General features: G+C 42.3%; 1 protein-coding gene across 1 annotated transcript in view; it reads right to left on the bottom strand.

Moving 5' to 3' along the window:
• The window catches only part of PLCL1 (phospholipase C like 1 (inactive)), a 297,889-nt gene extending 287,278 nt beyond the window's left edge, over positions 1-10,611 (bottom strand). The window contains exon 1 of the mRNA XM_024206998.2: positions 10,324-10,611. Coding sequence (XP_024062766.1) covers positions 10,324-10,611 — 288 coding nt within the window. The remainder of the gene's footprint in view (positions 1-10,323) is intronic.
• Between the last annotated feature and the right edge of the window lie 12,250 nt (positions 10,612-22,861).

The following is a 22,861-nucleotide window of genomic DNA, read 5'->3' as shown; positions in this document are numbered from 1 at the left end:
CCAATTATTATATAATGTACTATGCACCTATTGCAATGGCCTTTGGGCACCTTACATACATGAAAAAATGAATCAACCATTATTTACCACATTGATATTATTGGCAGAAATAATAGCCACCTCTTACCAAGAAAAGCCATCAAATGGGAAAGCCTACACAGTCTCCACCCAAGATGAAACAAGTGCTTGGTTAAAAAGATGAAGACCTGAAAATTCAGGTTCTGGCAGAACACCCGATGGACTGAGTTCCTTTGCTTGGGTCACTACACAAAGGGCATCCTTTCTCCAGTTCTCAAGAGGTCAAATTTAGGGATGGTCAATGGGACAGCTTCAGCTAATCTCGGCTATCATGATGTTGCATAGATAAGCACTTCAACACAAAAGCTACAGTGGAGACCATGAGGAAACAGTTGCTAAACATAAATTAACATTACAAATCCTTAACCAACTAATTCAATAAAAAAATTAAAATGGCTTCACCCGTTTCGCCGACTGGCGGTTCATCCACCGTGCCCGGCTCAACTGCGTCCCGCTCAACGGAGCCATCCACCATGGGAACCGAGACAAGTGTTGCAGGAAGTGCAGCTATGCCAACGAGACCCTGCCCCACATCCTTTGCAGCTGCAAACCCCACTCCAGAGCCTGGCAGCTGCGCCACAATGCCATCCAGAACCCCCTGGTGAAAGCCATCGCACCACGCCTGGGGGAGGTCGCTGTAAACTGCACCATCCCCGGTACCGACAGCCAGCTACGACCTGACGTGGTCGTCACCGACGAAGCCCAGAAAAAGATCATCTTCGTCGACGTCACGGTCTCCTTTGAGAATAGGACCCTGGCATTTCGCAAAGCCAGAGCTTGTAAGCTGGAAAAGTACGCCCCCTCCCCTCCCCCCCGGCCGACACCCTAAGAGCGAAGGGCTATGAGGTGCAGATGGACGCCCTGATTGTCGGAGCCCTGGGCACCTGGGACCCCTGCAACAAGTGTGTGCTGCAGACCTGCGGGATTGGTCAACGCTATGCATGGCTCATGCGGCGCCTCATGGTCTCAGACACCATCCGATGGTCCAGGGACATCTACATCGAGCACATCACCGGCCACCGACAGTACCAGGAGGCGTGAGCCAGAGTGACATCGTTCTCCCACTACGAGAAAGGGACCAAGGGACCTTCTCCGTTGGATCATATGAACTGGAACCATAAACTCCCTGAACATTAAATCTCACCAAATGAGGGTCAATCCATCTTCATCATCATATCCACTCATTATACTCCATACCGAACATAGCCACTCTATGAACTTCACACCCTCATTTCTCAATGCCTGTACTTTGACCCATCAACCCTTTACCCACAATCAGGGATATTGCAGATTATATATTCCTTATGCCACCCGATTTTAAACCAAACTTTGCACCCTCGATAATCTGTACGTTATTCCCTGACAACCAGAAACTTCTATGCTCAAACTCCGTTCACTTTTTTTTTTTTAACGTCATCTTAATAAAAAATTTTAAACTCTTACACAAGTAGGGCACCATCCAGACAGCTCTTGAAAACCCTGATAGCTCACTGAAGTTAGTGGAAAGACTCCCATTGACTTTGGATCAGGCCCCACATGGTCTGAGATGCAACACAGAAGAAGGAATTTAGGGTTCTCATTATAGTAGGAGTTCATTCAGGGAATTTATTACTTCAGTGCAGAACTGGTCTGAAACCAGATTTTCTGTTCTGAGGGAAATTCCAACTTTTCGAGGGTCGGGGGGATCATTCTGAATCTGAAATGTCAAAATTTTGTGAAGAACGAAAATTCAAAAAAAAAAAAATTATTTGGGCCCATCAAAACATTTCATCTGGATAACATCAGAATGTTTTGATATGGTAAAAATGCTTCATTTTGACTTTATCATTTTGATTATACTTTTATATTATATTAAAACTGTAAATATTTAAAGTAATATTTTACTACAAGTCAAAATTAAATGAATCAAAACAAGGTTAACATGTTTCATTTTGTCTTTATCAAAATGTCTCAACATCCCATTGAAAATGTCATCAAAACCAATACATTACAGGGACTTATTTTGATTTTAATGAAACCGCATTTTCTGACAGAAAACTGTTTCATCTAAAAAAATTTTATCAGCTCTATATCAGTGTGAGCTTTGCCTCACTAAGGGCTGCAGGATTTTGTCCTTAGCATATGTATTCTGATACGACCCTAGATTAGCCAAATACTGGACATAACTGATAAAATGTATCCAATACCTCTCTAAGCACATATACCAATTTCACTACCATATGATTTGAGACCCAAATCTTCAAAGCTATTTTAGTGCATAACTTTCATTGAAATCAATAGGAGTTAGACACCTAAGCACCTTTGAGGATCTAGATATGAGTGCCTAAAAAACAAAACAAAAAACCACCACACAAGCACTATACAGTTTGGCATGAGAATTCTCTCAAACCAAAATACTGCTCACTGAAAACAATGTTATTACCACAAATATATAGAAAATGCAGACTTTATCTACATGGCCTTCGTTTTAGGAAAATATCAAAGTTACCGTAATCGGGAATTACCAGGCAAGTCCCTGACTGAATCATATATAACAAACAGCACCTCCAGAGAAAGCCTACTGACTTTCAGGGGCATTACTTTCTGCATATACATCAGCAAGTCACCTGCCAAAAGCAAACCTTGAGCCAAAATGGGTCCTATAAAGAGACAAGAAGTCCAACACAAAACTAGTATAAGGAGGTGCTAAACCACTGACTTCAATAATGTTGCACTGCAATGCTTACACAAATTCTGAATTTGGCCTAGCTCCCCAGCAACTCCAGCTCATCAATTCAGGTTGTTGGGACATATGGATTAACAGTGTAACATCACAGATATTGTGAACAAAGTATACAGATATTCACAGACAGACCTTAGCAACCCAAGGAGAATATGTGAAGTCCTTTTTCTTTTATTATAATGTTTAAAAAATTCTTGTTATTATTAAGCATCTAAAATAAAACAAATATATTAAATAGAGCACAAATGGCATGAGAGTCAGTCATGCACTAATTCTCCAGAGTCTAATAGAAAGAAACTCTATAAGCATCCTTACTTTTCAAAGAGAGTATTTTACTGACCATGCCGGAAGACTGTTTCTGTCTTTTCAGAATTTCCCCCCCCCCCCCATTGTTGGCTTTCTCACATTGGTCTGAACAATAAGCAAGTGATGGTACAATCACTATATGGTTATCAAAATTTACTTCAAATAAACTTTTTCATATTTAGACTTTTTGCAAAAGGCATCTAAATCTAAAACTTACTGTACAAGCAGCAAAATAAGTTACTAAATAATTCCAGTGACACAAACAATCATGAGAAATGTAACTTTCCTTTTTAGTAAAAGTTTTTCCCTCAGATATCTTCATGTTGCAAAGAAAGATGTGCCAAATATCTCAGTTGCCTCACCACACTATCTTCAGAGCAGAAACTGAAAGAAATTAAAACCTTAAATTCTTTGATCAGAGGTTTATAAGAGCTAAAAATGTCCATTGGATAAATATAGCTTCCTGAAGCAAAATAGCCATAACCATATTAGCCAGCCACTTACATAGTTTTCCTGGATTTGAAAATTGCCTGCAAACTACTGAAGGCAGAATAGGAAAAAGACCAGTCTGGCATATCATCTGTACAAGGACTGTCAGACTGAGCCTTAAAGAAACATCTGTAAGTATGAAACAGACCCAGGCAATGTTTGAAAGTATCACACTGAAATTAGGAGTGGTCTTTCAGTACCACAATGACTAAGGAACTCTGATAATATTGTCCCTTCCTCCCCTCTCCCCCGGCTTTATATGTAAAGTCCATTTTTATCAATATAACAAGGACCTATGTCTTAGATTAGGACATCATTGGACAAAGATGTTCTTCCGTTATGGGGAAGGGGAAGAAATATAGTTCCAAAAGTATACAGTTAATGTAGGCAGAGCAGGGATATATGTTTGAGATGCCTCTGAAGAATGTCTTTGCAAAAAGTTGCATAATATTTCAGTAAAAGATATACGTGGGGATTACATAAGTGGACAACCTTCCTATCAATTTATTAATCTATTTATACTTCCAATTTCCAGAAGGAAAATAATAATAATAGCTGAGTTCTATGCTGAGAAGCCTTACAAGCTAGAGCACTAAATACTAAGAAGGGACCTCTCCCTTTTTAAACTCCATTTTCTATCCTCCTTACTGAGGAAGGGTACAAAAATTGCAATTATACTTTCAACTGCAAACAATTAATTTTGATTTAGCCCTGGATAATTCAACAGAAGGGATAAAAATTATTGAAAGCATCTGAGAGTAATTTAACCAGTGTGACCCTGGGCAAGTCCCTACACCTCTGTGCCTCATTTCCCCTTCAGTAAAACAGGGATAATAATAGTTCCTTTATACCATGCTGTGTTTTTTGTCTGTTTATACTGTAAGCTCTTCAAGACAGGGACTGTCTCTTATTATAGGGTTGTACAACACCTAGCGTAGTGGTGAGCTAATCTCAGTGGAAGCCCCTAGGTGTTACTGGTTTTACAAATAATAAATAACCATGACTTTTAACCAGTTGTGAAATTAGTAAAAAGTAGTTCTCTCTTGCTCTCCAAATAGTGCCTCATTTGTCACCTGTTCACACATACTAAATCATAAAATTACTGATTAGACAAATAACCTTTTGTTTTACTTCTTTTGTTTAAAACTTTTCAAGAGGTTAGAGTTATAATGGAATTTGAAATATCATGCACACGAAAAAAATCAATGAGAGTTGTCTGCTTTGCAGGCTCTGGCCTTTAACGTATGACATAGTATTTCACACTTGTCTTTTGCCAAAGGTTATATAGAAGCAGTATAGAAACATAGATCCTTACTCCTTTTACACATTGGGGGAAGAGGGGGGGAATGAAGTGAGGGGAGGGCACCTGGAATTCCTCCTTGCTCCATTTCAGTTTTTTCTTTCCTTGTTGAAATTCAGGAAAGCAAACTCACTGGCTATGGATCTGGTCACAGCATGATTATAATTCTTATGAAAGTTAATTGTGAAGTAGAGTGGTTGAATACAAATAAGCCTCTTAAAGCAATGCTTCTGAACCTGTCTACAAAGTTTGGACTCACATAAAATTCTCCCAAATAAGCTTTGATAAAGATTTATGAGATCTATAGGTGAAATCCCCAATATAACAGATTATTATTTTCTCTTTTCTTTTTAAAAGGACAAATCAGAACTGATTGAAATGAAAGGACTCCTGAAAAGGCAGGAGGTAGATGTTCAAAAGTACAAAGTCAATTATTTCTATTTCCTATTTATGCCTTTTTAAAATTCCCCCCATCATCTACAGAGTTGTGAATAAGAGGTTAGCAAGTTAAAATTTGAATGAAAAGAAAAACTATATTCCTCTCTCTAAATGAGAGAGAACATGTCCAAGGACAAATATTCAGACCTTATACACACTGGACATTATCCAAAAGGGTTCATATCTTACAGTACAAGTCAAATTTAATTTGCTACAGAGAATTTTTTTTTAATTTAAGACTGTACTCAGTTCTTTAAAGCAAATATCCTTTGGAGGTCAAACTCGGGTTGTCAGTTTTGGTTGGATGTATTCCTGGAGCTATCACATGACATAATCTTTAATTAAAGATTAATCTTTAATTCCTGGAGACTCCAGGCCAATCCTGGAGGTTTGGCAACCCTAGCTCAAAACACTCCACTGATGCAAGCAACTCCACTAGCTTGCATGGAGATGCACTCTCTTATGCTACCTCTGAATTTGACACAGAGATCCAAAAGTGGCTACTAAAACTAATTTTAAAAGAGTGTACTTTGACTAAAGTAAAGCTGGATGACTTGAACACTCCTAGTTCAGTTGGACTACTCATATGCTTAAAATTAAGCATGTGTTTAAATGCTTTGGTGGATTGGGGCCAAAGTGCTCAACCCCTGAAGAATCGAGTCCAAAGAAAGTACTGAGATTCTTTTACAATTTATTTTCCACTCGTGCGCTAAGGCCTTGACCCCACACCACTGAAGTCAATGGGAACTTTCCCACTGAATGCAACAGGTGCAGAATAATGTCATTAAAAAAATGCCTCCAACTCATTTCACATAGGCTACAAAACAGGCATCAGAGAATCAAGATTTTTGGTCGCAATCACCTGAGCTTGTTTTAAACCAGTGACCAAGTACTGGATCCTATTACCAATCCCTTCAGCCATCCAGTCCAGTGGCCTCTACAGAACTACACAGACACTTTGCTGCAGCCTTTGAATGAGTGTTGTGCAGGTTTCTATCATTTTCTCAAATCCAACTCGCTTTTCAGCTGATAAAAAAGAATTTAAAGAAAGCAATGGAACAACATTCTGATTCTGGATATGCGCAAACACACCATTCATTCAAGCTTATTTAGATTTAATGATTTATGAACACAATAATAAAAGTAAGACTGTAAAAGTCTTTTTGCTACTTAATGTGCAATGTTTAAATGATTAATTTTCCTGCATTTGAAAATTCTTCATCTGAAAACCCTGTGATAGTAAATTAATTATTTTTAAAATGTTGATTCTATATAACAATATATATTCGATAGCTGGAGAGCTTTTCCTAAAACATTACAAGGTCTTGAAAGATGCAGACAAAATTAAGTATTTAATTCTTACTCCAAAATAAATGAAAACCACTCCCAGAATCATACAATGGGACAATACCAAAGGAAAACTGGGTTTCAAACTGCTTTTCTATAAACACTAAATAAAGTATCAGAGGGGTAGCCGTGTTAGTCTGAATCTGTAAAAAGCAACAGAGGGTCCTGTGGCACCTTTGAGACTTCTGTTAGTCTCAAAGGTGCCACAGGACCCTCTGTTGCTTTTCACTAAATAAAGCAATCCTGTGGGAAAACAAACTTAATTCTTCATAACTAGTCCCAATAGCAAAATAAGTCAAAACAGAGGATTACTGTAATATCAGTTTTTTGCAATTTTGCATGGCATCAACCTGAAGTGAAATCTACATGAAATTAATCAGAATGTATTCATGATTTGTGACACCTCATGGAGCAGGGAAATTCAGACCCAAATTTTAAAGTTGCAAGGTCAGTGATGTTCTCTTTACTTTAGGTCAAGATCACGTATCTTGTGAAGCCTTTACACAAGCTTCAAGAGAAAAAGGAAAGTGTCCATCTTAGAGTGTTGGAGTACATATTCAAAGAACCATGACCCTAGTCCATCAAAGCATTTAAGCACATGTGTAATTTTAAGCACCTGAACAGTCCCATTGAATTCAATTGATTGCTTTTAACTAATGCTTATAGAAAGTTACACATATGCTTAAATGCTTTGCTGGATTCTGACCAATTTGATGCAGATTAGTAGTTTACACGGGAATATTTCAAAGGAGCCTAAGGGAGTTAGGCATTTAACTCCCTTACACTGCCTTTGGAAATCACAACCTTAAAATCCAACTCTGAATGCTTCATTTATGAAAAAGAATGAACATATGAAGTACCTAGAGCTAAGCATGAATGTTTGTTACTGCTCTGCCTTGAGCTAGATTTTATCCAGTTTTTGTTCAAGTACACTAGAACGAAGGGTGCCAGGATCTTCCCCCTGCACAGGGGTCAACCATAGTTGAAGTCTTTTTTTCTCACACAAGTGCAAGGTCTACTTCTGACTCCTGTCTCCTCGAGTCCTAACCAGGCCAAAGAACCAAGGAGATATATGAATATCATTAACACATATCTATTAAACAGCCGTTAGTGTGCATCTTCAACTCTCTCATCTGAACTCTGCCCACAAATTCATCTCTCCAGGATTCACTGTGTAACTTAAATATTTACAATGAGGGACTGCATAGTTCAGTATATAAAAAATAGCAACTCTCTTTCCTTGAGATCTTTCTTAAAAGCTAAACTGAATATATAAATGGAACCTGGGAGACTTCCCTACCAGATTACAACAAATAGATAGTCAAGGATTTTAGGGTCAAAATTGAACCTGTTAATTTAACTGTAACAATGAGGATGTGAAGCAGACAGTATTGCCTAGCAATCTGGAATGCAATCAGCTTTTAAACATAATTTAATTTATTTGTGTCACTGCATATTTTTCTAAGCAAGAATGAGAGAACTATCAAGGTTGACCCTATTTATTCTGCCTTCAAGTTCTTCACAAATGCTACATAAAAATAAAGATGAGTTGCAAAACAAAAAACTTTATTGCTAGTTCAAAACTTGCCCTATTGTGAAGTTAGCAAACATTTCAAACAAGATATTTACATTGTTGTTTGATGGTAACTGTTGTTGGTCACATAAAGTGACCAGAATTCCCCATATTCCATTATTTTCATTCCTGCATTAACAACAGCTTGTTAACAGCACTACTGCTTTAGGGCCCAATGCTGCCACCCACAATCTGGTTTCAATGGGAACACATACTTTTGGCTTCAGTGGGACTGCTCACGTGAATAAGAACAGCATCAAGTCCGTACATTGGAAATAGTATCTTGAAGATGTCCACTTTCATGTGATCATTAACAAAATTAGTATAAACCAATTTAATCATCTTAAGTGTGTGCCTATAGCCCACTCTATAAAATCTTTCTTTTATCTGATAAAACGATTGCATCTCTGTTGTTTCTAACCAACTGTTTTTCTGATACTTTTGCAACAACAACTGAGGTCTTTTCTTCTTTTTATCCAAGTTCAAATCCTGAAAACAGTCTTCTTTTTGAAATTCACAAACCACAAAATAACAAGCTACTGCAAGGTATTTGTTGCCCAGATATACCACCCAGTGTTCTTCAACACAGCAGATGTCTCTGTAGTCTGCACCCTTAGCATTTAGAAGGTTTGGAAAATAAACAAGTATGTGTGTGTATTTACACAAGATATTACACTATCTGTTCCATTTCACACAAATGCTGAAGAGACCAGTTTGGAGAACACACGAAAAACAATGTGTGTGTATATAACTGCCCACTGTATGTACCTTAGAAACAGTGTGAATATACAATGTATTATCTGTGCCCAAAGCTGTTATATGTGAATGGTTTGTGCTGTACCTGCCTTCCCTTATTTCTAGATCTGCTAAAGGGATGGGAGAAGCTGTTGCTGCTGGAAATGTAGAGTGAAGGGGGATGGCTGCTATATCTCCTTCCCAGCCAGCTCAGCAGCCACCCTGACCCATCCCCCATTTTTCTCCCCCACTCCCCAGATTCTTGCCTATTCGGCCACTCAGCTCAACAGCAACAGATCAGCAGCTGACAGTGACAGAGGGGAGCATCAATTGAGATTTGCTGTACAAACTAAGAGCTTAAATCTGTCCCTGGTCATCTCTCTGTTGCTTCCCTTCCAGATGGATAAAATTTCGGGTGGGTGGGAAGGGGGAAAACAAAGTCAGTGTTGTCCTCTGCAGGCTAAAAGCTGGGGGGATAGGTTCCCTCCCAAGTACTCCTCTCTCATAATTCTATTTATGCTCATTTTAATAAGGAGCAATGTTGCTTCTCCTATTTGTTTCTGCATCTATACATTTTTCATTCTTACCTGAAATCCATCCATTCCTGGATTGCTCCTAATTCTTCAGCATAATTTACCCTAACAGTTAAAAATACCTTCAAGAAATGAGAAGTTGAAAGTCTGCTATAGCCTCTCAAGCCTTTTCATAGCATAGACCACATTGTAATACAGACAGTGCCTTAGGGGCCATCTCTTCCCATTTTGTATTGTGCGGACCACCTCTCATCCCATCCCAGGCACAATCATCTCTAACCATTCACACATCTGTGGCATTTACAACAGCGACAACATGAAAGAGTCATATTAGAAAAGTTTTTAAGCTTCTTTTACTGCTGGGGGGCGGGAGAGAATGAGAAGAGCCAATATTATGTGACCAGCCAGCGCTCCACAGACCACCACCAAGTGATCTGCAAACCATCCGCAGTACCCACACCACAAGCTGAGAACCACTGGGAAAGGGAGCAATGGAAAGCTGACAACTGGGCAAACATATCCCTCAAAACTATTAGCTGGGGCGGGGGCTGACTGGCTGAAGCAAGTGGGAGACTTTCTCTGCTCCCCGCCAACAACTGCTCCCAACAAGGCACCCCCCTTTCCAAGAAGGGAGATTTGCTTGTGAAGAGAAACCTCCCCGGTGCCTGTAGGTGGTTGTGCACGCCCTGCTCGGATTCAGGGCAGCTTCCTAACACAGGGGGCACGTGCCAAGGGGACCACGCGCGTCCCGTCTCCTCCCCACACACTCACCCCCCAAAGGCGCAGGGGGTGCCCGCCTTACCTTGATAATACTGCTCCTGCGAGGGGTCGCTTTGGCAGCTTCCAAGAGGCTGGCTTCGGGATCCGCTGCTGCCCCCGCCGAGGTCCCCAGGCTGCCGGGGAAGCGCTCGGCGGCTCCGGCCATAGCCAGTCCGCTGCGGCGCTCCCGTCTCCTGCCTGGAGCCACCGCAGGGATTTCCAGGGATACCGGCTCTAGGCACAGCTCGGCTTCCTCCCCGCCCTTGTGAGGCGCCTCGGGCAGGGCAGGACCCGCCGGCGGCGGCTCCCTGCTGCCCGCGCGTTCTGCCATCCCCCTCCCGAACGGGCTCGACTCCCCTCGGGGCACGGGCAGACACGCGGGGAGACAGTCGGGTGGGGCGCGCGGATCTCCAGCCTCTCCTCCTAGTGCACCGCGCCGGCGGCGGCAACTTTCTCAGGGCGAGTCATTGTTAGCCCGGCTCCTTCTGCAGCGGGAGGTGGCTGTGCAGCCCTGCCAAGGCGGCAGCCCCGGGGGCGCAGGGGAGGGTCTCCCTTGGAGCAGGAGGGGGCTTCCCAGCGGCGGGGAAAGGGCGGGCGCACGCCCCGCGTGTGCCAGGCAGAACACCAGGGACAAGATCCCGGGGCGCGTGTGCAAGGCAGAAGCAGAGTGCTCGGGGTAAGCTGCAGCCCGCCCGCGAGCAGGAAGTGCCGCGGCTCTACTCTTCTGTTGTGACAGAGCCAGGCGTGTTTTGACAGGCCAGGCTGACAGACAGGGAGCCGGGCCACTGAGCACAGGAGCAGCTTTTCCGAGGGGGCCGGGGGCGCCCAATAGTAATCGCCGGGGGGTGTGGCCATGGGGCAGACTGGAATGTGGGCTCTGCTGGGAGTCCCAGCGACTGGGTACATACAACTATAGCTATCCACACACACCCCTCTGTAGATCACACTCTCACACACGAAGTTTTGCAGTGTGATGGGGCGGTTAAAGAGGGGAGTGAAGAAGGGAGGGGGAAGACGTCTAGTCGCCCCTGCAAGCCAGATATCCAGTCAGCTCAGCCTTGCTTTCAAAGCAGAGCGTGTACTTGTGCTGTAGCAGGCACGTCAGGAGAGTAAGTACCCAGGAGAGAGGCATGGTTTAGGGAAGTTTGGGAGTGTGACTACGTCAAGTTAGAGAGAGACTAGAGAAGAGGCTGGACAAGTTTATGCCCCTACAAACCGTATCAGCGCAGCCGTTCTTTCAAAGCGTCACTGTGCTTGTATTAGATTTGTGGACATCAAAGCGTGAATGGTTAAAGATATAACTAGAGGGACGTTTCTGGGATGCTTTGAAATTTGACCATGTCAAGCTAAAAATACGCTGGGGGGGCAGAGGAGAAAAGGTTCCAAATCTTGCACATGAGCAATCCCAGTAAACGCACATTTAGAGGAGTTCGCAGGGGTGTTATGTTCACTGGGCAGGGGATGATCAGGGCGGGTGAAAGATATGAAACAGCTCTGTCGCTGAACTGGATTGAGAGTGAGACCGTTCAAAAACTATCACTAAGTAAACTAACGCGTACGAAACAGGAGGCAGATGCGGCTAGACGGACATTCGGCCAGGCTCCTGGGGTACCCCAGTGGCAGATTGAAGAGTGGAAAGGGAGGCCTGACTCAACATTGTTCAGATTGTCAATGTAAACGACCGCGTAAAGCTGCTCCCGTTTGTATAGCGAGAGGTAAATAAGCGGGGCGCGGGGGGACAGTCTCACGCTCTTTTCAAAACAACAAGGAGTCCGGGGGCATTTTAAAGACTAACAGATTTATTTGGGCATAAGCTTTCGGGGATAAAAATCCTCACTTCTTCAGATGCAGAAGTGAGGATTTTTACCCATGAAAGCATATATCCAAATAAATCGACTAGTCTTTAAAGTGCCACTGGACTCCTGGTTGATACAGACTAACACGGCTACCTCGTGATACTTCACTCTCTTTGGGGATGTGCGTGCTGCCTAGCCTGTTTTCAAATATATTTGCCTCTGTCACCGATTTATGCAACAAAGCACCCGCTGTAATCCAATCCAGGCTGCCCAGACCATTCACAAGGGCGACGGGCGGGGGGGGGGTGAATGTAGGGACTGGGCTCCTGATGCGAATCTAATTCATTTCTGCGTTCTCCCTACGGAATAAGTGCTTTGACCGGGCCCCGTTTCGCGCCCGAGAACGGAGCCTGCTGCTCCCAGCGAAGCCAGGGGGAGTTTTCACCTTACACTCCAGTGGGAGACGTTTCGGGTAAAGGAGCCTGGGACTCCGCCTTGACCTTCTCGGCTACGTTTATAAAGAATCAAACGGCGACATCCGCCGCCGAGGCTCTGATCAGCGGAGAGAACAAGGCGGCGCCGCAGAACGCCCCACGCCGGGGCATTACAACGTGGGTGAAGGAGAGTAGCTTGCTTAGTCCTGGCTCGGTCCAGCCAGCACTGCTGTGATGGGTTTCAGCAACAACAGCGCCCTCTAGCGCCCCTCCGCGAGACGTTCCGGCAGCAGAGAGGTTCTTGCATTAACCAGTCACTTATTTGCCCCAAGTAAGAGCTAAATGCTGCAGCCCTACTCCACGGAAGGTCGGACTGAGTAAGGAGGGGTAGGAGTCGGTCCAGGTGCACTTTATGAACTGTAATAAAAAAAAATAGGGAATAATTCAGAGCGGAACTTTGAGTCCCTCTGGTTTACAGTGCTACTATATCCTGGGAAGTTTCCCAAAATCTGGGAATTTTTGAGTAAAATTTTTTTAATGAAAAATTCCCCAATTTCTCAAGTTGAAACATTTTACTCACAAATTCCCAGGTTTGGGGAAATTTCCCAGGATATAGAAGCACTGTAAAAAACTATTTGGGAAATTTTTAGCACTAGGTTAGGAAAAGTTGGCATCACACTGTAGAAGCACTGCTGGTTTAGTTCAGCTGTTGGCAGAAGGGGCAGAGCTTGAAGCCTGGCTCTAGATGGGTTACTGAAGCACAAGGTCTAGCCAAATCTATTCCCCATCTCCACAGGAAGCCCTCCCCTCCAAAAAAAACAAACAAACAAACAAACAAACAAAAAAAACACCCTTCACCTCCTGAGTCCAAAGGAGGGCAAAAGTGCCAACACCAGCTGCCAGGGAGAACTTGTAGGGCAGACCCTGCCTCCTAATGCAGAAGTTCAAACTGCACCTCCAAGGTGCAAGGAGCAGTTCATGGAGGCCCTAATGTAAATGATTGCAACTTCTGTGACCTAAAGGGTGTTGCACTCATACCCAGCTCTAAATTTGACCCATAAAGAATTCCTATAGGATGAAAGTTTATTTTTAATTGTGATCATCATGATGATCCCATAGATTGAGAGATTCTCATAAATAAATGCAATATCCAAAACTGATGAATTTCTGTTGTATTACACTAATCTGAGAGCACAGGGTAGAGTCCAAAATACAGATTTTGCACACAAGAAAGTTAGTTAGGGGTTGTTGGTTTTTTTTAAAGTTTGGGTTATTTTATTACAGTAGTGCTTGAGGGCTAATTGAGAATGAGGCCACACTGTGCAAGGCAGTATAGAGACAACAGTAGGATGTAGTCCCTGTCCTAAGAAGCTTACAACGCAAGTGTAAAAGACAGAGTAAGGGAAAAGGGTATAACATACAAGGAGGGTGAGCATCAGGTTAATTCCAAGTGGCTGTTTTTATTCAGTCTTTGGGTGGGATTTAGGTTGGATGGGATTATTTTAAAAGGAAAGAAGAGGAATAAGGCAGAACAGAAGAAGGTGGGAAGGAAAGAATGGATGATGCAGAGCAGTTGGAGTGAGGAGGTGAAGAGACTGAGGGAGAGGGCGGGAGCAGATAGCTAACCAGCAATACCCAGAGTCCAAACTCTAGGCATAAGCATGTTGTCACTGAGCTTATCAGAAAGCACTATTTCTCTCCAGCTTCCTAAACTCGTTTCTTTAATTAATCAGACCCTTGGGTCAGGCATTTCCTGGCACTTAATGACTAAGCGGGGAAAAGGTGCTCAACCCTCACATTACACCAGCCAGTTATTAATTGCCACTAAATGCAGAGAACATAATTCCCATTAAAAGTGTGACCTTAATACATGTAGAAGATAGAAAATAGAACCTTGTACTTTTCTCCATGCAGAAGTCATAAAATATACTAATTTAGGGCCAGATGCAATTCCTGCTGAAGTTTCCACAGACTGCAGCGGGAGTTGGATCAGACCCTCACTCAGCTGACAACCCCTCGTCACACATGCAAACATGAATTATTTCAATCAGATAAAAGCTTTTTTATATTTATAATATAAAATGCTGAAGGCTGGGAGAAAGATGGTGACAATATGCATCTCAAGTTGCAGTGGTGTTGGGCATGCAGGAATGTGCTCTTTCCTTTTGTGAGTAGCTCCAACGGCCTGTTTGTGCTGTGGATACAGGATGCTGCTTTCCCCCTACCCAGGCTAACAGGTCACAATTTCAATCTAGCAGTCAATAGAGAGTCATTGGGTATGTCTACACTACAGGATTAATCCGAATTTAGATAATTCGAATTTGGGAAACAGGTTGTATAAATTCGATTGTGCGCGGCCACACTAAGCACCTTAATTCGGTTTTAAACCACATTAATTCGGTGGTGTGCGGCCACACTACCCCATTAACTTAAACACAGTAATTCGGTGGTGTGCGTCCACACTAACCCTAATTCGAATTAACAAAATCGATTTAGGCTCTACTCCGTTCGTCGAGGTGGAGTACAGAAATCGATTTAAAGGGCCCTTTAATTCGAATTAACTGGCTCTGTAGTGTGGACGGGTGAAGGGTTAATTCGGATTAAGGCAGCTAAATCCGAATTAAAGTCCTAGTGTAGACCAGGCCATTGTTTCATATTCTGAGCAGATGACTGGGAACCAGGAGCTTTTTACATGGCACCCCTGGTGTAAGGATTATAGAAAGTGTTAATTATCACAGATTTGTTTTACAAATAAAACCAAATGAAAAATTAACTACTCACTGTTTCCAATTAGAAACATGTTCCTTTATTGCAGGTTCTCTTAAGACAGATATTAGTATTTACTATAGAACTAACAGGATAGTCAGTTCACAACTTCCAGCTGCCATGCTTTTCTGGAACCTGATCTCTAGGTCATCTATTGTATTTTGTATTTCAAGCCTCTTCCACCATTAAAGGATCTTAATACTGTTATGCTGGAAGGTGTTGGCAGCTACTAACAAGCAGGTCTCTGAGCAAATGAACACCACAAACTTTGTCAAAGCTGATTCTAACTACTTTCATTCAGATGAAATGTAAGGAGCGATTAAATGCCTCCTTATATAACAGGGGTTCTCAAACTGGGAGTCAGGACCCCTCAGGGGGTTGTGAGGTTATTAAACAGGGGTCATGAGCTGTCAGCCTCCACCCCAAACCCTGCTTTTATATTTTAAAAGTGTTTTTAATTTATAGGGGGCGGGGGTCGCACTCAGAGGCTTGCTATGTGAAAGGGTTCACCAGTACAAAACTTTGAGAACCACTGTTATATAATACCTGGAAACAATAGGAAACCACTGCCCAAGTCACTGGGCTGCAAGGTGAAGCTAAACCATGTGGGCTGAGGGATTATGCTAGGACGGATTGCAAGTACAGGGACTAGGGGATTGGTTGGTTACAGCTAAATGATAGAAGCAGTAGTGAACATGGCCCTGGAAGGAAGGTAAGAGCCAGAACTTCTGTTTGGGCACAGTACTCTGAAGAGTCAGAGTAGGATTCCAAACAAGGAAACTACCTGCTTGTCTCTATTAGGTCTAGGGGAACAGGACATGGTTTATATTCTCTATAAAGATAATACCAAACAACTATCAATTTCTCCTCCTAATAGAAACAACCCAGCAAGGCCCCAAATGTTGGCTAATGACTCCAGCCAAGAGACTTACATTTCACAGACAATACTCATCTTTGTATATTGTGTTATGTACATATTTGCAAACAAACACACAGGCACACACAAAGAAGGGTCATGTATAGAGCCATCATTAGCATTGCCACTAATCTACAGTTTTTCCCATCCGTGGATGAATCCCACATCCCGCACCATGACACTATATAACAATTAACTTACTACCATATTGTGATATTGTATTGCAGTGTTAGTCTAGCAGGACACAAAGGTAATAAACTGGCCCCATTGTCTAAACAATCATCCTTACATGCAGCCCATATGTATGAATCCCGTTTAATTAGTAGATTATCTGTTAAAAGCTATATGGTCACCCTCAATAACAATGGCATGTAAAGAAAAAAAAATAGCTTGCCCTCAAAGGGCATTTTTCCATTTTAGTGCTGCTGCACTATCGTTTGTTTTCATTTTAAGTGTTTTGTCATCAAGAGTCATTGAGTGACTTATAGAAGACCATTCTAAAATTGAAGTAGAAACACCCATTGCTCTCAAAAGGGGCTGTTGGGTGCTGAACTCTTTTGAAAAGTCTGACCCATATAAAGGGTGTCTGGTTTCAAACAAGCTAGGGAATTCATTCAAGCTAAAACAGAGGTGCTAAGAGACCAAGTTTACCTCTTGTGTTTTGAACTGCATGTGTGTATGTGTGAACAGAACAAAAGTCTGTATACAATTTTTTTTTTTTTAATTGCATCCTTCTACTTACTGGCTCCTTGAAAAAGGGTCAGAATCTTAGCTTGTGTAAGTTGCCAGTTTAAAAAACAGCTGAGAATCCATCCCCACAGATGGCAGAACCATAGATCTACATTGGAATTTAGTTTCCATAATCAAGTACTTTCATATTTAGAGTTTCATCATAAAAGATCATTTTAAGGTAATGCCCTCTAAAATGAAAAAAGTGTTCTGCTGTCAGGATGGTGCCCCTATGGTGACTGAGTGATAAAAAGCAGACAAGAACCTTTCTTATGGCACTGCTAGAGCATTTATTTTTCTACATTCTTCAAGTACTGATTTGCCATCAGTGTTAATGCATAGCTCACTTTAATGTTAAGTAGAGTTATACAAGTGCATCTATAAGAGAAGAGGTTCTTATCTATGTAATTCTTATGGTAATAGAGCACTGGTTATTGTGTGTTTTCTGTCTTTGTAATATGCTGCATATGAAAATGTTTTTAAAAGGATATTTAAAGATTTTCATACAAACAAACAATGTCACTTTATTGTATCAGACAAGCGATATACTTTCAGCAAAAAAGTTATTCCCTTGACATTATCTAAATATTGATCTAATTCCCAAAAGTGAAAAAAAAAAAACCCACAGAAAATTTTGAGTCAAAGTAAATATAGGCAAAGGTCATGATTTAATATACGTAAATCCTGTACTACCTCATTTTCTTAAATTATAGTCAATGCCTGCTATGTTGTTTGGTGGGAACATTTAACTTATTGGTAACTTGTTAAGTTTTCTAGTTTTGGAGAAAAAGCTAACTTGAATGATAGTTCTGGAAAGTTTTGTTATGGATCCTTTTAGTTACAAAATTTTATTACCCTCTAAATTTTCCACAAAGGTACTTTATCTTACTCCCACTGAAGTAAACTATAAAACTTGTATGCTCAGAACCAGACTCTGGGATGTGCAGTTTTGAAAAAGCAATCCATACACTCCAATTATGGCCTGATGCTGCCAGTTCTTATTCACAAAGTAGTCCTTGACAATGGTATTGTTTTCATAATTGAGTGCTACTCATGTGAATAAGTGAGCAGAATCAAGCCCTCAACTGGAACATGCTTGATGTTATAGTTTTTATCTTACAGCAGTGCTCAGAATCAAGACACCATTATACAGACTTCAGCCTGAATCCTTGAAACAGGATGACTGTGCCCACATGAAACCACATTGGAATCATATGACTCCACAGATGTATTACCCACAACCACCTATTGTTAAAATACACCTCTACCTTGATACAACGCTGTCCTCGGGAGCCAAAAAAAAAAAAAAAATAAATCTTACCGCATTATAGGCGAAACTTATATCGAACTTGCTTTGATCCGCTGGAGTGTGCAGCCCTGCCCCCCCCGGAGCACTGCTTTACTGTGTTATATCAGAATTCGTGTTATAGCGGGGTAGAGGTGTATTAAGATTGCAAAGTCAAGCACTCAAGAACTCAGAAATACCCTAATTAAGATTGCACCAGCAATCATAATACATATATAAAAAAGTCTGAATTAAGACAGTCTGCCACAGACCCTAGCGAGCGCCCCTTCTTAGACAAGGATTAGGATTGCTGTGAGGGGATTCCCAGGGATGTGCTCCCAGAACCTGAACAGAGTCCAGCCACTTTCCTCAGGCACACTCAGGGCACAGACCTATTGGCACCTCCTTCCCAAGTGTTGGAACCTGCTGTCCAGCCACTTAGCCCCTCTGGGTGCAGCTCTGACCCTTCAGACACCCCAGTACTTAGACACATTCCTCACTCAGAACTCTCCCAGCACAGCAGTTGTGAAGCAGTCCATAGACTGAACAGAGTGTGGGTGGCTATCAACTTTATGCTTTTGAGATAAAGCACTGGAGAGTACAGACCAAACAAAACAATGAGACATCCTAAATGCAGTGTCCCTCACAAGCTCATGCTTCTTTGGTGATGATAGCCACCTGTGTTCCATCAGACAGGCAGGGTCCTCTGCCCCCTTGCCTTCCCTGCCTCTGCAGCAGCCTCCCTCATCTTAATCTGATAGAGAAAAAACTCCCCCCCCCCTGCCCCCTCCCCCAATAGCTCTCCCTTTATAGATTTCTGCTGGGGTCATCTGATTCCTTTGTTCTGCCTTTTGATAATTTTCCATTACTCCCAACCCTTCCCCTCACTTCAGACGGGAGGGGGAAATGTCTTCTCCCAGATAGTCTTTCTCTATTGTCCCAGCATGTTCCACTTTGAATAGATGGATTGTTAAGTGCTGATCATTCACCATAGTCTCTGGCCAAGCAGAGACATGACAACCCTGCTAACTCAAGGGGGATCCACATACCTATAGTGACAGTAGTTTCATGGTACAATTTCATAAAATCATCTAGAAGTGGTACAGACAAACCACCCCACTTAGTCACAGTCTAATGACAGGATCACATACTTTTTTCTCCCCTCACAGGATCCCTGCCTCATTTAGCACACAGAATGGGCCTGCTCTGGGAATGAATCAGCGTCACTAGTGATGGAGTTTGTCTGTAGAAGCCTGGCTTCTCCTGCTTCCATCCCCAACTCTCAGTCCCATTCTCCTTGCCCACCCACATGTAGTACGTCACTCTAGTCCCAGGCTCTCCAGACCCTATCTTCCAGTCCCAGTTTCTGCCCCCCCCCCCCCTTTAAGGGTCTTAAAATGAGATGCGTCAGGCAACCTTAGTAATAGGTGGTGCTACCATCCCCACCCCATACTTTTCTATTTTCACTAATAAGTAAAACTTCCTTAACTGCTCCCATCTTCCTCCTCACCCTAGCTATTTAAGTGTGGGTTGATTGCTTGTAGGCATCACAAAACAAAAGGGCCCCGAGAAGGGATTTGGAGGAGAAGATGCTAGTCTTATAGACCAGTACTATTAAGTATCATTAGGCTTAAAACTGAAGTGATTGCTGCTTAATAGGAATGTTCATTCCACTTAAATGAGGACACCTTAATAGAACACCTGCATCTGTCTCATACAGTTTAATTCCTCTAACCACTTCTAGGATTTCTTTAGTTCCAATACATGTAGAAAATACAAGAATAGCTGTTCCTAGCTCCTAGGGTGCTCTTTCTGTGATAGAGCAGTGCTCTTGATCACATGTGGCATTGTATGACCTTGGAGGCCTTCTACCTTCTTTCAGTCTTGGAACAGTTTCCTCAGCCTGAGCAACTGAGACTAAGAGACACACACACCCTTTGGGGAGTCTCATTTATTAACTTTTTATGGAGTACAAGACATCCTTCCTTGTTAGCCCCTCAAGTCCAACCCTCCTTCTAGCTCTGGAAGGAATACCAACAAGCACCTTCTTCCAAGAAAAAAGTCACCATCCCTCCTCCTAGAGGGAAGTTACTATTCAAACTCCCGCTCTCCTTAAACGAGCAATCTCCAGCTCTCCTCCCAGAGAGAAGTTATACAAAACAAACTCCTACTCAGATAAGGAATCCACAGCTTTCCTCCTGAAGCTAGATTACACTGTAAGCCAGTTGTAGCCCTCAGCAAGCTTCTTCTTCGGTAGCTACTTTTTTTACTTACCCTTCACAGCTATCAGCTTGGGGAGGTTAACAGAACACAGGCCTCTTAATAGAATCTCAGACAACAACCCTATCTAGGAGTACCTTCCTGCAACCACCCCCAGTAGCCTTTTATCAGGTCCAGGTGCTCATTAGTAAGTTAACTAACTACCACCTATGTGGACAGTTAAGCCCAAATCCAAAGTATTTAGATTCCTAACTTCCACTGATGTTGAATACCTAAATACCTTTGTGGATCTTGCCTTAATTGCTTACAGGTGGACTCTGATTCCACTTAAAGGCACTGACCAGCCACCATTTTCCTTGGCAGCTACATATATTTGGGATTTCATGCCAGGTGTCTTGCATCTGCCCCAGTAATGAGTCTAAAAGCAGTGCAATCCTTATTCCAGGGTAAATGGTGACCCTCCCACTGAATGAGTCTATCCAGTAACTGAGATTTATATGTCTACATGGTCCCCACACACACACTTAGGTGAAAACCTTTTTGAATATTTGGGCCATTGTGGGCTGTGCAGGTCTCCAGAAAGCAGCATTACTATTAAATGGTGTCTTCTGCTAATCAGGAATTCCTCTTATTGGGAATGAAAGATGGACCAGTGGGGGTCCTACAAAGAGGATTCTACTGTATTGCACTAAACTTTGTCACTAATAATACTTTAAGATTTGTCATTAGTAACTACAATAACATTTGCTTTTATGAGTATGTTTAAACAAAGTCTAGAAAACAGAATGCTCCATAGCAGAGTAGGCTATATCCAGGAATACAGATGACATCAGAGGGAGTTCTGTGGGTGTGTTTAGGGCACAGTATCTGCCTATTAACTTATAGACACTGTTGCGTCTAGACTGACAACACTGTCAACTCTCAGAGGTGTTTTGCTAATGCCCACATACATTCAGATGCAGACAAATTTATCACAAGCCACATGCTGCCCTAAGCACTGACAGACACGTTAGAGCATATGCACAATAGACATTGCCCCCAGGAAAGATTTTTGCCCAGCCAGAATTCCTTCTAGGAGCTCTCAGGCAGTGCACACATTTCCCCTGTACAACATCCTTTAAAAAAGCACAGCATAATTCCCTCTCCTGCTCAGTATAGCTACGCTACACAATGATGTGGGAGTGAAACGATGGCCCTTTCCTTACCATATCCTGCCCCTTTTCAGGCACCCAGCATCCCGACGGGCACAAGGAAGGGTCAGGACTATGTATTCCATCAGGATTCTGGAGAGCTCCTGCACAGAAGTACAAGGGGAAGGGAACTCCTTGCAGTCTCACCTGTGAACCAGTACTGAGGCTGGCCAGACTCTGGCCGTGTCTTCTAAAACTGAGTGTGAGCCTATGTCTTTAGGCAGATGGAAGCCACTTATGAATTTTATTGGAAATATATTTTAAGATGTGTACAAAATGTTCACACCTACTTGTTTCTCACAGATGCACATTGAGCCCACGTTCCGTAATCCCTCACAGAAGGCATCCTAGGGACAGAATTAAAAAAATCATATAATTGCGATCAGAACATAAAATCCCCAAAACAATTTAAACTCCCCTGGTGTTAATTGTACCAGAGAGGAGGGATTATAAAGAGCTTTAAGAGAATTGTCAGCAAGGATTTAATATATTTAATATTTTTGATTTTAAATCTCTTGTTGCTTTAATGCCTGGGGAAGAAGAGATTGTTAGAATTGGTGAAAAGAAAAGCTAAGGTCTTGTCTAAACTACACTTATTTTCCAAAAATGTCACACCACTCATGCAGTTTCACTGGTGGTAGCCACTGTGGGAATGCTAATTTAAACAAGGTGTCAGCATTTTTACCACTGTGTTATCTAGATCATTTCTGAGTAGGGTTGACTGGCATGGTAGTTAAAATACTGGTGGGCAGTCTATACTAACACTCCCACTATTGCTACTGCTGGAACTATACCAAGGGAGAAATTTTAGCTATAAAAAGCTAGAATAGACTTTCTCTAAATCCAAGGGAATCCACCTAAATCCAAGGGTAAACAGAAAATTACAGCTTCCCTGAGTAGGTTTAATTTATGATGCCCATTTTCCTCTCCTTACTTGCATGTTTGGGGGGAGTCCTATTTTTATGCAATTTCACCCTCTCCCCCTTATATTAGTCTTGTGCATACATTCAAACTCACTGGCAGAATTTAGACAGATTGAGGTGTAAGGACTATATACACTCTACGTGATCTGTAGTTCTCAATCCCAATGACAGCAATCCCATTCTGGTGTGTGCTCTACATGTGGAACATCCATTGAGCGGTTTCTGTGCAGCTTGAGAACAATATCAGGCTCTTTAAAGTTCTGTGAAGACCCCAGACACATACAGTAGGGCAAAATCTGCGTTAGATTATTATACCCTGTGA

The sequence above is a fragment of the Terrapene carolina genome, unplaced genomic scaffold (assembly GCF_002925995.2).
Source record: "Terrapene carolina triunguis isolate 2854851 unplaced genomic scaffold, T_m_triunguis-2.0 Scaffold62, whole genome shotgun sequence".
NCBI lineage: Eukaryota > Metazoa > Chordata > Testudines > Emydidae > Terrapene > Terrapene triunguis.
Note: the sequence above shows the minus strand (reverse complement) of the source record. Positions and strands in the feature narration are given on the sequence as shown.